At 37.6% G+C, this 17,500-nt stretch overlaps 1 protein-coding gene across 1 annotated transcript in view; it reads left to right on the plus strand.

Annotated features, from left to right (window-relative positions):
• LOC144956863 (uncharacterized) overlaps positions 1-17,204 on the plus strand; it is a 94,814-nt gene extending 77,610 nt beyond the window's left edge. The window contains exons 3-4 of the mRNA XM_078887644.1: positions 2,326-2,447; positions 10,415-17,204. Coding sequence (XP_078743770.1) covers positions 10,923-15,575 — 4,653 coding nt within the window. The 5' untranslated portion in view covers positions 2,326-2,447; positions 10,415-10,922 and the 3' untranslated portion in view covers positions 15,576-17,204. The remainder of the gene's footprint in view (positions 1-2,325; positions 2,448-10,414) is intronic.
• Positions 17,205-17,500: the final 296 nt, after the last annotated feature.

Here is a 17,500-nt window from a genome sequence, read left to right on the forward strand (position 1 = left end):
GTTTCCCCTAAAGGATGAATAAAGGGATTCTTATGACTTGACTTACTTGACTTAGATGCCTTTCGCGTCTCGACCGAAAGATCGGGTCGCCTTGGCTGTTTCCAGTATGTCCTGTGTGAGGTGTCTCCAATATTGCCGGTCCTCTGCTAGGGTTCTCAGATTTTCAAGGTCCCCTGCCGTTATGAGACTAATGCTTTGTCCAAGTGTTGTGAGGTTTTTGTTTAGGATCACGGGGAGTGTTGTGATCGGTCTTCCTCTGAAAAGGTTCCCGTGTTTTTGGAAGTATCCCGACATGGCTTGGTTTGCTGGTATGTTTTTGTCCCTGCGTAGTATGTGACCGAAAAGTTGCCATCGTTGTTGTAAAATGTCAAGGATTCTTATGTTGTTGTTTTTTGTTTTATTTTTGGTTTTTTTTTTTGTTTTTTGTTGTTTTTTTAAATGATGGGTCCATGATTTGAAGTCACCAAAACATCTGTCTGTGAATTTATCTGTCAAATTCTCCATCCATTTAACCAGTCAACTGCTGTACTCTAGAAAAAAAAACTCTTATAGAAAAATCTGGCCAGAAATCTCGTCCTTCAAATATCGATCTATTTAAATGGCTCTTATCTTCGCAAAACCTCTCAAACCTGGGAATTCGTGAAGTCATCCGTTAGTACCGGGTTTAAGAGCTTTTGCCACAACGAGGTTCATTTAAATCGATCGATATTTGAAGGACGAGTTTTCTGGCCAAATATCTATTTTGAATACGAGTTTTTCCATGTTACTGCTGTTAAATGGTTAATTCTATAGAACATTTTGATGAAATTCCAGCATATATATATATATATATATATATATATATATATATATATATATATATATATATATATATAATATATATTATGCACACTCATAATTTTGTTCAGAAAAACAAGTTTTACGTAACAGCATCAAGTCCTTATAGCCTTAACAAGAATATTTCTCTAAATTTTATTATTTACACTTTAAATCTGAAAAAGAAAAATGTTCATTGAATCGTAAACAATCCATATATGAAGGACGAGTTAACTGACCAAATTTTTAATTTTTTTAAATTAGCGCAATATCCACTAAACGTGCTCAAAGAGCTTTTGCAAATGATCCCCTGACCAACAGCAAACACGTAACATGTAGAACGAGACATGACGCTTATTAGGCAATAATACATTTTTTTTAACAGAGACAACGCTGTTAACGGCCAGGAACTCAATTTACACCAGAGTACGGTGAGAGAATGTGAGTAAAAAACCTTTTCCAAGGACTAAAATATGCCCCGAGCGAGGCTCAAACCCAGGACCTTCCGATTCGAAAACGATTGTCATACCACTAGACTACATAGCCTCACAGCAAGGATTTTTCTCCAAATTTTGTGATTTACAAAATAAATCTGAAAAGAAAAATATTCCTTGAATCGTAACGATCCAGATTTTAAGGACGAGTTAACTGGCCAAAAAAATTTTTAAACGCGTTTTTTAAAAAGAGAATGTCTGTGTTGTAACCAGCACGAGGTGCACTTATTTGCAGATCTGTTAACCCATTTCCTTATCGGCTTACTTACTGTTGTAATAGAATTCTCAAAAAAAAACAATAACAATTAAATGACGCAAAATTTTGTCAATTACAGTAATGTTCAACTCGGCCCATAAATGGGTTCGGATGTCAGACCTTCATTTTCGTACACGTGGAATCAGCGTGAATTACGAGATTGCCAGCATATAAAAACAAAGTTCACATAAAACTACATTCTGACAAAAATCCCCAGACTTGTTTTCAATTTGAAGTGGATTTGTTTACGACGATTTTGCGATATATTATTATTAAAATTATTTTGCTATAATAGTTGAAATAATCTGACCCAGACTTGGGCTGAGAAAATTGGGTTCGTTACGTTCCGTAAATGTTGTTGCTCGAAGCTCAGAGAAATAAATAACAATGTTAAAGTAAATGTAAGCTTCAATTTGATATATGAAAGCAGGTAAAATGGACGTTTCGGGTTTCCCCTTTGTCAACAAAACACGATGAATGAGACACCGCTGAGTGTACCGCGGAGTCATTGCAATGAGCTCTTTACTCACATTATCTCATCATACACAAGTGCAAAATGTGTACCTGGACGGTAACACTGTCGAAAAAAACAAACTGTAACAGCGTCATGTCTCGTTCTACTTGTTAAGTGTTCGCTCAAGACGGGCTGTAAAGCGCTCTAAGCGCATTCAGAGATAATGCTCTATATGAATTTTGAAGTATTTTTGTGTGTCAACAACATCAAGAAATTATCATTATGTTTTAATCTCTTCTCTCTAGGAGTACGCCTCGACTATTCCCATGGTAACAAGGGAGATCACCGCATCATTCTCACCGCCATCATCATTACGTCACACATTCATTCATGCGCACGTTTAGTCAACAAACGCCTTTTATTGGAGGTAAGAATTGAAATGGATCTTTTTTTTTCTCAGGTTTTATTTTATGACAGATGTGAACATGATTGCAGGTCTGATAACCGGACGTAATTTATGGGCCTAATTTAACATTGTTACAAAGGACAATATCTTTCGTTGGTTTGAGAGTATTTCCATTACAACAATGAGCCTTAATGTGCTTAAAGCGATTTGCAAAGTGTCATAAGCCAATAGTAACTCTTACCACTAGGACGAGGCTTCGATTTGCAGGCCAGTAAAAATACCGTGAGCGTTTATATAGCGCTATAGCCACTAAACGTGCTCAACGCATTTTAAAGGGAAGAAAAATGTGATGTCAATAAACTGGTTCCAATACCATTGGAAGTGTAAAACCAGTCTTCCGGAGGATTGAATACATAACTTGTGTAATTAATCTTCTCGTTCCACCGTGATGGCATCTTATTTACTAGTCTAAATATATACTGCTCTTTTACGTCCGATAGTCCTTTGAATCTGTATACACCCTATTACTGAAATAGTGAAGAATATATCAATAAAGATGAGAGAAGATATATTGAAATGGTTCGGACATGTAAAGAGACGAGAGAGGTAGTACGTGGGAAGGAACGTATTGGACTTACAATCAGCGGGAAACAGGAAAAAGGACGCCCAAAGACTAGATGGTGAGATAAGGTAAAGGATGATATGAAAGAAATGGGCCTGGAGGAAGATGATGCGCTGAACCGAGATGCTTGGAGATGTGGAATTCATTATCACAAATCTGAAAAATGGGGTATAAGCTGAAAGAAAAAGAAGAAGATTACTAAAATAGTGATGCCACCTTTATGTAACCTATTCATTATTAATACTGTGAAGGACTGGTTACATACACACTCCTAAGGATTTAGGAACCAAAAGAGTGGAGGGTTTGACGTCACGGATTTTCTTCCCTATTGACATGAAGGACGTGACATCACGCCTGGTAGGAAATAGTACATTTTGTTTGTCGACAGAGACATTAGAAACATTGGAAGAATCAGACATTATATTGATGAAGATATTATAAAGATGCTTGTTAATTCGTTTATTAATAGCCGATTGGATTAATGCAATGCCCTCCTCATTGGCTGTCAAAGTAGATTAATTCATCAACTACAAAACATTCAAAATAAAGGGGCTAGACTTATAAAATTAACGAAAAAAAGAGATCATATAACACCAGTTCTCCAGGAATCGCACTGGCTTCTTGTGAAGTATAGGATAGAATTTAAGATATTGTGCTATGTTTTTAGATGTCTGGATGGATATGCACCTGAATATTTGCAGGAACTGATTAAAAAGTATGAACCCACTCGAAATTTAAGATCATCTCAGTCCCAACTTCTAAAAGTTACCACCCCAAAATCCACTTTCGGTGAAAAAGCCTTTTCATTCATAGCTCCACGCCTATGGAACGCACTTAGTCCTCGGACAAAGTCCTGTGAAAATTTATCATTTTTCAGGAAATGTCTGAAGACTGAGTTATTCCGTGAGATTTATTTTTCATGAAATAGATGTTGCTTAGTTTGTTTTTTGTATGCATGCTTATTGTGTATCATGTAGTGTCGTGATTTTTAATTTTGTTGTTTTTAAACATTTTTATTGTTATTAGATATGTAAAGCGCCGCAGAGCACGATTAACGTGGATGTTTAGGCTCTATATAAATTCATTATTTACTTACTATTTGCTTACAACGCTGTTAACGGCATTCATTTTACACCTGAGTAAGGTGAGAGAATGTGAGTAAAGAGCCTTTTCTCTAAGTACTCAACTATACGCCGCTCAGTTGGCGCTATCATAATTTATTCTCAACAGAGATTATAGTTGTCACCGGCCAGCCGTTTAGCCTACTATTTTTACACCTGAGTATTGAGAGATAATGTGAGGAAAAAACATTTTCTAAAGACTTATCTTTGCGCTACCCTAAGCCGGGTTCGACATCCTTTTCACTGCTAGACCACAAAGCAGAGCAAGACCGAAATAACCTCGGCGTAAACCGCAGCGTGCAGGGGTTAAATGTCAATAGTTTAAGAGTGGTGGATGGTGTCGATTGTAGAGTTTCCATCTTGTGGCCAGGCGAAGGTGCCGTAACAGTCAGGCCGTGGGTTCGACTCCCCGTCATCGCAAAGTTTTGATTCTCTATTGTCATCTGGCACTATTCTGCTCACTTCAGTTCTTCTTGTTATCAACATAAGTGCCTTCTCCACTCATTTTTCTGAATCAATAGCTTAATGAATAAGAATATACGATTCTTATACTCTTGCTTTTTGTAATTCTGGACGTATTCCCAACCGCTGCACGAGCTCGCCATTGTGTGTTGGGAACAAAGTTCGAATTCCAAAACGCAGGAGTTTAAGAAATCTTTTATTCTACCCCTCAATCGATTCCGATTTCGTCATCTCTGAATAAAAGATTTTCAAAAATAGTTAAATAATAGTCTACTTCTTTTTTCAAAAATCAAATTTGCTGAAATTTAATGTTTGATAATCTCACGTCACATATAGGCTTCAACAGTCGTGACGTCACTGTCCTCGCAATGACGCATAGTAACTTAGTAACTGGTTCTGAACTATCGAAACAACGACGGTTATGAAATACTTCTCCGACGAACATTAAAGTGTATCCAGAAGAGAAAAAAAACATAAATCTGATCATGCTTTGACTTTTACTTTTATATATTCTGATCATATGACATGTGAAAAAGTTCTAGCCAGCATCAATAATAAAAAGTACCGATTTTCTTTGTTGAGAACCAAGCTGCTTGTTGCTAGGCGGACGTGACATCAGACTATTGAATCCTATTATTATTATTGTAAACTAGATATCATCACGCGTTACTATTTAGGGAGAGGTCTAGAATGAATAATGGACATTATTTCATTGGATGGAAGCATCGCTAAATATTTAAATAAGTTTGTTTGTTTAAGGATTTTACGGCGCTTGTAATCCATTTCGGTCATTCATTTCAGAGGCAGTATATTTTTAGTCAGTAAGCAAGAGAAACAATACTATTACTATTTGCTTCTAGGTTGTGTAACTTGCAAAGAACAGTTGCACATCACGTATGTGTTATTATATCGCTATTGTGCTACACACGTCATATTATAACATCATTGCTTACACACACGTGACATAATAAATCATTATTGTGCCATATAACGTGATATAAAATAAGTTTTGCGTAATATACGCGTGTTATTTTTATCAGTATTGTCCTCAAACAGCAGATGTCACTAAATAAACAATAAAACTAAATACACACATACATTCGGCAAATATTTCTTCTCAAATATGATAATCAATAATTTCCATTCATCCGAAACAAAACAAAACAAACAAAACAATATAACAGGGGGAAAAAAAAGAAAGAAAAGTGTTTAAAAGTAATCACGACCTCGTGTGTGTGTGTGTGTGTGTGTGTGTGTGTGTATATATATGTATATATATATATATATATATATATATATATATATATATATATATATATATATCTGTTTGTGTGTCTGTGTGTCTGCATAAAGTCTATACATATATATATATATATATATATATTATATATATATATATATATATATATATATCATACCGACCTACATATATATGACACACACACACACATACACACACAGAGAGAGTGAGAGAGAGAGAGAGAGAGAGAGAGAGAGAGAGAGAGAGGGAGAGAGAGAGAGAGAGAGAGAGAGAGAGAGAGAGAGAGAGAGAGAGAGAGAGAGAGAGTATGTATGGATTATATACAATTAATTGCTTCTTTTCTTTACTATAACAATTCCCCGGGCATGTTAGTGATAAAAGCATCATAACATTATAACGAGCGGCGTTCATAAATAAATCCAATTAATAATCGTGATTAACATTGTAGTAATCTAGACCCCGTTCATAAGGTATTACGAAGGTATTACGAATAACCCCCCCCCCCCTCTCTCTCTCTCTCTCTCTCTCTCTCTCTCTCTCTCTCTCTCTCAGTAAATAAAAAAAAAGTGTATAATATTGAATTATTTGTGTCAGTGCAGGACATAATCGGACGGAAGGTGGGCATTTTGGATTTGCATTTTATTTTCATTTCCTGGGAGAATATGCTCCCCAGAGCATTTTAATCTTTATTTGAAGTAATTCGGGTGATTTCTCATGAAGTAATGGTCAGATGTATGGGAACTGTATCTAGCAACGTTTCTAAAAATGTCATACCTTTTCAACTTGACTAGCTGGAATAATATTTAGAAATGAAATTAAGCTTTGATATTTCTCGAAGTTGTACAAAAAGGGTTGATTTAGCCATTTATGACAAGAACTATTTTTCGATAAAATTGACCTTCCAACTCTGAACTGGACAATATCTCAGTGCAAACCTTTTCACCATCCAACTGATTATGTAATTCACTGTAACATATAATAGTTTCAAATAAGAACCAAACACCAAACCTGAAACGTTTTGAGCGCAAGCCCTTCTTCATCCAATAACATAATCAGTTAAAAACCTCAATATATCACGTTTAATAATCTAAACAGCAAATAGTTCCTTTCCGCCGTCACTCTAGATTAAGCGGTTATGTTTTTGTTGTTGACTGAAGAAGGGCATTGATCCGAAAACATTCGGTGTTTTTAGTATTTTGCTCTTTATTTTTGACGCTGTTTTATCCACAATCTGAAATTTCTAAGTGATCATCTGTACATTTTAAACCTTGTTGAAAATGAAAATGACAATAGTGTTGAGGTAAAATTGAGCTATTATATAGCGCAATAACCTCTAAACATGAACAAAGCGCTTGCTTTACGAGGCGAAGTCCTGGGTTTGAGATTTGTTGCCAAGATGAGAGTCATTTAAATCGATCGATATTTGAAGGACGAGTTTGTCTGGCCAAAATTGTTTAATATGTGTTTTACCAGAGTACGGCAGTATATGATTCCTACATCGAATGCCTGTGTGGCTATGTAGTCTTGTGGTATGACACTCGCTTTCGGATCGGAAGGTCCTGAGTTCGAGCCTCGCTCGGCGCATAGTTGAGTCCTTGGAAAAGGCTATTTACTCACATTCTCTCACCGTACTCAAGTGTAAAATGAGTACCTGGCCGTTAACAGCGTTGTCTCTGTCAAAAAATAATTGTAATATCGCCTAACAGGCGTCAGTTTTTTAGCATTTTAAATTAAGCTTTAAATTGAGCTTTTATATAGTGCAATATCAACTAAACATGCTCAAAGCGCTTTACAAGGGGTCCCTTTGCCAACAACAACATTTAACATTTAGGATGGGACATCACGCCAGTTAGGCGATATTACATTTTTTTTCGGACAGAGACGACGCTGTTAACGCCCAGGAACTCATTTACACCTGAGTACGGTGAGAGAATTTGTGTAAAGAGCCTTCTACAAGGACTCAACTATGCGCCGAGCGAGGCTCGAACCCAGGACCTTCCGATCCGAAAGCGAGTGTCATACCACTAGACCATATAGCAGCACAATCACCCCCGACATAAAACCAGGGAATAACGTGAGTAGAAAAGTCAGTGCCAGAAGACAATCAAGGAGTGGTGGATAGATCCGACAGTGGCGCTACCCTCTTCCCGGTCAGGCGAAGTTGTACCAGTGAGGTCATGGGTTCGAGCCCACATCGCGGCGAAGTTGTTTTTATTTACTCTATTGTCTTCCGGCACATTTCTTATCACTTCATTCCTTGTTGTTATCAACATTAGTGCCTGCTCCACTGAATTAATACTCACCCCGGGCATATAACAGTTGGTGGACCACATATTTAAATTTCCATTTTCTCAACAGCAATAAAAAAAGAAAGAAAAAGAAAACCATAATTCACGTCATTGAACGAATCTTAAGCCAATTCTGCCGTACTCTGGAAAAACACATATTTCAGAATTTGGCCGGAAAACTCGTCCTTCAAATATCGAACGATTTAAAGGACCGCCATCTTGCCAAAAAACAAACAAACAACAACTCTCAAACCCGAGGCGTCACGAAGTAAACCATCAAATGATATTAGATAAACCCAAACTCCCCATTTTTTACAATAAAATGAGCGGCTATGTGGTTGTGTGGTATGACACACGCTTTCGGATCGGAAGGTCCTGGGTTTGAGCTTCGCTCGGCGCATAGTTGAGTCCTTGGAAAAGGCTCTTTACTCACATTCTCTCACCGTATTCAGGTGTAAGATGAGTACCTGGCCGTTAACAGCATTGTCTCTGTCCAAAAAAAAATGGTAATATTGTCTAAAAAGTGTTGCTTTTGCTCATGGACACCTGGAGCGATATTATTCTATATCAAGGCTCGAGTTTAAAACCTCAAGTTTAAATTCAGCTTTTAGCATCTTAATCAGCCCCCAACAAAATACCGTTTTTTTGAGTTGGCGGATCACATATGTGACCCTTCGTCTCAAAACTGTACTGTCGAGGCGAACTGGGTAATGAAATTGAATGAATAGCTAAAAGAATTGAAACATTGTGAAGGTTTTTATTCGTTATAGTGAAGAACTTACTTACTTATCCGAACCAGCGACCACCTGATCTCTAGCCCTCCTAGCCGGTCTTGTGCATAGCAACCTAGTGTATAGAGGGCATCGGTCTTGTTTTCCATGACGTAGAAGTTAGACTTCTTTTATATCTGTTCCAGATGACTATAGTGTTTCTGATGCTAGGATCTGGTGTGAGGAATGTGTTGTAGTGAAGAAAAAAAGATAATTCCTTCCATTGCAGCCAAATCAAAGATCCGATTTCTTATCCTTTGGATTCTGAATTCACTTTCATAGGTACTACTACTTCAGCGGAAGATATTATGTTTAAAAAGCATCTTAAGACTTTGTTAATTTCAAAATTGAATTGTTGATGCCCCTGTAAAGCGCTCTGAGCACTTCCGCGTGATATGTAAGAGCGCTCAACAAATATAATATTTTTATTATTATTATTATTATTATTATTATTATTATTATTATTATTTTTTTATTATTATTATTATTATATATTATTATTATTATTATTATTATTATTATTATTATTATTATTATTATTATTATTATTATTATTATTATTATTATTATTATCATTATTATTATATCATCATCATCATCATCATCATCATCATCATCATCATCATCATCATCATCATTATTCTGCTCATCCCGACATAATACCGTTTTGAGTTGGTGGATCACATATTTAGATATTATTTTTTTCTCAGCAGAAAAAAAAAGAAAAGCATCTTGGTTAGGATTGAAATTGAACCCAGTCTTTCGTGTCTTTGAACGAATTTTAGGCCAATTGTCACACGAGACTCCATTCAACGAAGCCACTTAAGTACTTAAGGTGACACTCTCTCGGGGGAAATACACGGCCATGCCACTACCCACATTCGTCATGGCGGATAGATGACTTCCTGTTTCCGGTGCTCGATCGGCGTGGGTTGCAAATCCTGACAGAATGATCGATAAATTTGTGATAATAGTCTTAATGGTTGTATGTAGTAGCTAACCAATTTGAATACGACAACAACAACAACAGCAGCAGCAAAAACAATAACAAATGGATGTCTTTAATTAATCAACTCAGACGTAAACGAATCAGAGTCCTTTAATCCTCCGTCCATCGAAACGTGTTTGGAAAGCTGGATCTAATTAAGATCTGTCTAAAATAACTTACTACCCGACGAAACGTTGCCTTCATCAACTCATAGCTTAAGACTTTCCAAAAAAGATTATAATATACGTTGCAATACGTTCGTTAACTTATAACTGACACTATAGCCACGCTATTCTCCCTAGATATTATATATATATATATATATATATATATATATATATATATATATATATATATATATATATATATATATATATATCACGATTTACTCAATGCTGTTCAGAAATCTGCATTAAAACTGTATTTAAATCATTGACCACTCTAAAAAGATTTCTTTTTATCTTTCTCTTTTTCAGTTAAAGAGAACCACATCTGATGCGATTTGAAATCCAGACATCAAACAAGATCTACAGGAATTCAGAGAGACGAGAAAACCTCACAGTGCCTCTTACGCATAATTCAAATCTGGAGGAAATAGAAGCACATTTGGTAAATTCGATAAAGTCCTGATTTTGGCGAATTCCCAAGCTTGTAAAATCAATCAAGTACCTCGAGTTCTCAAAAAAGGGGAATAATGATCGCTTGGAAAAATGTTCTTTAGAGTTGTTGAATCATTTTTCACCAATCATTTTCTTTCAATGTTGGAAAAAATGCTTTCGAGTGATGTCGAACATGTGTGCTCCATATTCAACAATTTTTTCGTCACAACATTTACTAAACCATGGAATGTATCTTATAAAAAAGTGATAACAAATCGGTATCGTAAACCACAATAACCCACTAAACACTAAAAATGTGAAAATAATATTATAGTTTCACATTAACTTAAGTCAACGCGACCAAAAGAAACAGAGCTAAACGAAAATGAAGTTCAAAGATTTAGTGGCAAATTCGTTGCCGCGTGTGAGGGGAAGAAAAAGCAAAAAATCTGGCCATTTTCATCCCTCAAATCACGTGCCATCAAAACAAGAGCCGGAGTTTTCGACGCATGCGCCGTATTTCATGCAGCATCCACATCCGGCCTTTGAGTCAAGGGAAAGTAGTGTAGAACGTTCTTCAACTGTGGCTGTTGTTGACGCTCCTTGGCGAGAGGGAGCCGCCTGCAGTTCTAAGGCAGACAGAACACACCCGTCGTGTAATACAGAACTGGTAACGCAAACAATGGCATACTACACACCTTTGACACACCAGCAACACGGGATGGTTATGTCTCACAGTGCAGATGGAATCTCATCCCAAGCAATGTTACTAGCGTCTCCCCGAGATTACATAACAGGCTCAAGGGTGGCAAGTTTCTCTGATCACTATGCCTTGACAGGATATCAGCATGCTAATATAGCGGCAACATCTGAAACGGCAGTCAACTATGTCGGTCCAAACTATGTTTATCATTCACAGCATCAACATCATCATCATCATCACAGTCATGATTATCACTACGTCTACCACCATCATCACCACGATCGGCAACCTTACCAAACACAGAATCAGCCGCAACTTATGAAGCCAGAGCCTTTGGCCGAGAGAAATTATCACCAGACACACAGCGCTGCCACTTCTAGAGGTAATCAAATAGGAACCACAGAAAAGCCACGAAAATCAGAGGGTGGCGGATTTCTCCGGAAGTCTTTCGCATCCTTCAGAGCGATGAGGAAAGCAGGAAGCCGAAGCAAAGAAAAGGATAGTCGGACAAATCCACAGACAGATGAAAATGAAAAATGTTTAGTATGCCCCTACCCTCAATCCCAAAGTCTGGATAAAAATGGGTCACATAAAAAGACATCAAAGCAATCCAAGAGAGATTTGAAGAATTTGATGAAGTCAAAGAAAAATAAGCACAACCATCCCGTGCAAGAAAATCAAAGTGATGCTTCATGGTGCTCGGACAGCGATGCCAAACTTCTTCAAAACACTCATCACTTACACGGCTTTGATAATGTTCCTTATACAACAATGAACACTTTTCCGGTCCGAGAATGCTCCATGGAAAGTTCTATTTCTCACCATACTGTCGCCGGATCAAGGGAAAGAGTGGATCAACAATATTTCGAAACAGCTTCCTTATCTGGATATGACTCAGACGTAACAAAAAACAGAACAGGTCGATCGAGATCGCGAATCAAAACAAACCCCTGGCTACCATCTCCTCAACCTTCTCTTACAATGGGAAGACGAATGGAGAAACGACAGTCGCGAGATAATAACGATGACTTCATGGAAGACGAAAACCCAGGATGTTTTCCTCGATCAGCTTCTTTTGACCACCATAGCCAACTTGGCGTTTCTACATTTTTATCATCCAGTGGACAAAACGAACAAAAGAGGAATATTCAAAGACATCGTTCATTAACGCCAGTTGACCTCAAACTAAATTTGAGCTTACCGAGGACAAAGAAAATTGAATCTCCAAAACCCCTTGAGCCAAAGAACCATTTGAACGATCTCAATACTAACTCGACAAAGTCTAGACCCAATTCTATTATATCTCCAAATTCGGAATTTGTCGCACTGGCAGATAATATCGAGCAGCTGGCAAACAACATCAGTTTCGAGTATGAAGAAGGTTTCGACACTTCCTTAGAAAACGGTGCGACATCGAACAGAGGAAAGGAAACAACTCCAAATGGCCATAGAAGAAGAACTACGGAGGAGAAAAATTCTAAAAAAAGAAAAAGCGATTCGTCCTCTCCTATCCCTAACGAGTCTGTTTCCGACAACGCACACAGTCCTGATTCTGGGATTGGATGTTTGGGGTCATGTGATGGTGATGATTCTATGACACTCAGCAACTCGGTCATGTTAGAACAAAGTCCTACCGTATCCATACCATCCTCCCAATCTACAAAATCCGATTCGCGAAATTCCACGCCTAAAAGGAAGACTTCAAAACATAATGGACAAATAGATGGGAAGAGGAACGAGATATCAGAATTGCTTTCATCATTTCATCACCATGACGATTTAGAGGCGAAGTTTACAAAGAAAGTTGATAATTCTAATTCGATTTCTATAACGGGTCATGAGGGGTCAAGGTTACTTGGGTCAAGTTCAAGTGAATCCCTCGCTTCCAACGTCATCAGCGAATCAGATATCGACAATACCTCCTATAAATTTGTAGAATGTACTCAATTAACTAATAAAGAGTCATTGATAATAATGGATCCACTTAAACCTCAAAACGTGACTCCGTGCTTAATGGTAGATGAGAGATTAGATATCAACTTCAGGTCACTGCCAAGAAAATTAAATGGAAAACAGACCAAGAGACGTGACGAGAGAGAAGGGAGTTTTACGATAAGTAGATCAAAAAATGTAATTATAGAAAATGAGTGCACGCCATCTTTGGTGCTGTTTCCAAACAATGAGAAGTCTTCCTCTTTGTCACTGACTCCAGTAACAAAAGCGAGTACTGTAAAATCGAACCAAACCAAAAAGTGGTCCCGTTCCATTCATGATGGAGAGAATGCCGGGGCAACTGAATCGAAATGTGATCGGATTGATTTGAAAGAAGATTGTGAAATGGTAGTAAATGTTGCTGACATGGGTCCGTACGTGTTTGAACCAGAGGAGGGGACTGGAGATTTGGTTACCATGGATACAGTCGACGCTTGTGTGCAGACAGATTTCCTTTCGGATTTTGATACTTGGGAGAGAAAGCAACCAACAGGTTTGTCTCCCCTTGACGATAGTTTTGATCCTGTAGAGAGCACACGCAGGTGGCTCATTTCGGGCAACATGCAGGGATCAGCGGACACCGGATACTCTAGTCAACCACGTGATAGTCACGTATTTATGGAGGAAGATACCGCGTTGCTTCAGCTTGAGACATTATCTGACAATAACAGACACAGTCCCATTCAAAGCAAACCTAATACTTCAAGTAAAACAATCTCGTCAGCCTGCAGACATAGATTATCTCCCTTTGACTATGAATCATCATCATACGATTGTAACAATTGTTATAGAAGCCCTAACCGAATGACAACCTTACAGAACTATAAAACAGAAGGACGTTGTCGCTCTCTTAGTCCCACGTATAAAGAACTCAATCGCAGCGAAACGCTCTTCTCAGAGTGCGACTTGAGTAAATTGTTATCAGGACTTACGCCTCCGTGTGAGGATGATGATTTTGAAAGGGCCAATAAAAACGACGATACAAGCAAAGTTATTCAAAAAGTAAACAAACGTCATAATGGAGAAAGGAGCTTTTCGATTACTGACGTCAACAAACGTCATTCATCCGACAGCTCCACGTCAACATTGACGTCGGACGTGGTAGGAGTAGAAAAAGAAAATTTGAATATCAGTTATGATAAGAATTTCAATGACGGTTATTTCGATTCAAATTCTACGTCTCAAGAAAACAGCTTTCTCCAAACGTGTCATTCTAAGATTGAAACATTAGATGATGATTACCACGACTACGTGAATCTCCCAGTCCGCTACTTTGGCGCGAGGAATAAGTCAAATATGTCTTTACCTCATGCAAACAGGTCGGTTTCGTGTAATAATAGAGACCAGCTCTCCGATGAGAAAATGAGATGTAGGGAAAATAAAAACAAGTGTGAGGAATGCTTTAGAGAACAGAAACACAACGTGCCATCCACATTTGATTCTCACCAGACCCACGGGACATCTGGAGAATTTAATACATTTTACGCCAGCCGTAATGGGAACAACAATACATTTCGAGGTTTGGGGGAATTCCCGAATTTCTACGAAGAGGATCGACCGGATTATCTGGAGTTTTTGCGGGACACTCCAATACAAAGGCCCCAACCTTCGACAAATCAGCTCTTTATCGTGCCTGGATTTGGCCCCTTGGCATTTCCTAGTGGAACTATCTATTCCGGCCACAGGGAAAATTTTCATGACAACAGAAATCCCGACGGGCATAATGATATGGAGAATATTAAGAATTTGAGTCCACTGTGTGTCAATTTATCCAGTCGGAGTAAACATACCAAAGCCACAAAACCAAAGAAAGAAGAGAGGCCCACGGACCTCAAACTATTGTCTTATAACTGTTGCCCTACAAATGGGAATACTGAAAACTGTCAAACCGGAAGCCCTTCTGAATACATCAAAAAAGATGTCAAAGGACAGTGTATAACTTCAAGTCACGTGAAAAGGAAACCTCTCAAAGAGTGTCCCATCAAATCTGATCGATGTCCGACAGTGAGGAGTTATGATCTTGACGATTTTGCTCCTATAAACAGAGTAAGTCTGTCTTCCTCTTCTACGTCTACAGCGCCAAACAGACAAGATAGATTAGGGTCAACCAGAAACTTGGCGGAACGAGTTGCACAACTTCGTCGAGAAAAAGAAATAATATACCGCAAGATACAAGAAGTTCAACAGCAGCAAGAAATTCATCGACAACGTGAACAGTTTCAACAACACCGAAATCTCCATAGTCAACGAAAGGAAGAATTACTGGAGACTCTCAGGATCCTTAAGGACAAACTGGAAGAACAAAGCAAAAAATTGCAAATGAAATGCCGAGAGGACATGTAAACGTGAGAAAAGATTGGGTTGGTCATAGTCCCAGGCATTTCGTCTTCTGTGATTGATATCTGGAATCTCAGTGTTTTAGGCAGGAATTCCCAAGAGAGTCGATGCAAGACGTATTTGCGACATCTCTATAATCCTCTGACTCATTCAAAGAACGCCCGTCAAATCGAGTCCTGATGGGACACAGAAAATGAGGTCAATACTTTAAAACGCACAGAAAAAAAAGAATAATGAAAAAGAAAGGGGGATCACGGATCTTAGAAATGGCTTCTAACGAAACTCTCATATTAATAATTTTATCACGGGTTTCTTTCAGACAAGATAAGTGAGTGAAAAACAAAATTACGTCACCGCTATTCCCAGAGAGTAAGATTAGACAATTAATTAGGAAAATTCATATATTAACGGAGAAGAAAGTTGAAAAATCTATTTAGAGTCGAAGTCGAATGGAGGATAACTCGTGTAATCAAGACGGAGCGAGCAAGGGGTTATTTTCATGTAAATGATCTTACGGTTCTTGTAAAATTGTAAACGTAAGAGGATTTAACATGATAAATGAAATTTCGAGATTTACGGGAGAGTGTGAGATAAATGGACAATTCTAATATGTGTGTTGTTGTGTTGTTTGTTTTTTTTTTTTGTTTTTGTTTTTTTTTTGTTGTTGTTTGTTTCGATCTCCAACTGACTCTAAATGAAGTTCTCCTTCCTCCTGGATCAGGCTGGCTTATACATATTTTGGGCTCTTTCCGAAGAGCATCAGCATCGTTGTGCGATCCATTTTGACGGTATACATAACTTAATAAGCGACGATGGTCAATCGATATGAATTGATGGGAATTCAAAACTACACAAGTATCATCTTCACAGGTGGTTAAGTATGTGAGAATCAAGAGTCTTTAAATGAACTTTGAACGAAATTCTCAACAAGTGCGAAATGGCATCAATAAGTACCGTTGTGTAAAATGCGCAGCACGATTGTGTCAGATTGTGTGATCTTCGTGTGCAAATTCATACATTGTTTTATTTTACATACTGTAACTCTATGCCTACAACAACTAAAGACAATACAGTATTAAAGGGTTCCTCCGCGGGTGCTATTTTTCTACTATCATTTTATTAACCAATCAGGGTGGTTGTTATGAAAATTTGAAATTCACTGCATTTTGATTGGATGACAAAAAAATGGACGGTAGGAAAAGCATCTCATGTATGAGTAACTTATCTGATTTGATGTATTTATCTGTGTCGTGAGGATGTAAACTGATTGTAAATTTTGTCATGATGGGAGTCAGGATGCAAATTAAGACGGTGTGATATATAGACGTCTACGCTTACAACTATTTATTATAATATGTGTGCTTAGTATTTGGGACATTGTTATCATGCTCAAAAATTGATAAAATGAATGATGATACTGAAAATGTCTGTGGTGGCGATAATGATGATGATGATGATGATGATGATGATGATGATGATGATGATGATGATGATGATGATGATGATGATATTGGTGATCAATATGAAGATGGTGATGCTTGTACAGAGAATGACTTGCAGGACATTAATAGTGTCTTGTCAATTAATATTAGTTTCAAAGTTTTCAACATCGTTCTGTTTCAAATCATTTACTCCTGTTCCTGCCCTTTGGTACTAATGCTACTACCACTACCACTACTACTATTACTACTACTACTACTACTACTACTACTACTACTACTACTACTACAACTACTACTACTACTACTACTACTACTACTACTACTACTACTACTACTACTACTACTACTAACTACTACTACTACTACTACTACTACTACTACTACTTACTACACACTACTACTACTACTACTACTACTACTACTACTACTACTACTACTACTACTACTACTACTACTACTACTACTACTACTACTACTACTACTTACTAC

The sequence above is a fragment of the Berghia stephanieae genome, chromosome 11 (assembly GCF_034508935.2).
Source record: "Berghia stephanieae isolate SIO BIC M18660-M18661 chromosome 11, UCSD_Bste_1.3, whole genome shotgun sequence".
Classification (NCBI taxonomy): domain Eukaryota; kingdom Metazoa; phylum Mollusca; class Gastropoda; order Nudibranchia; family Aeolidiidae; genus Berghia; species Berghia stephanieae.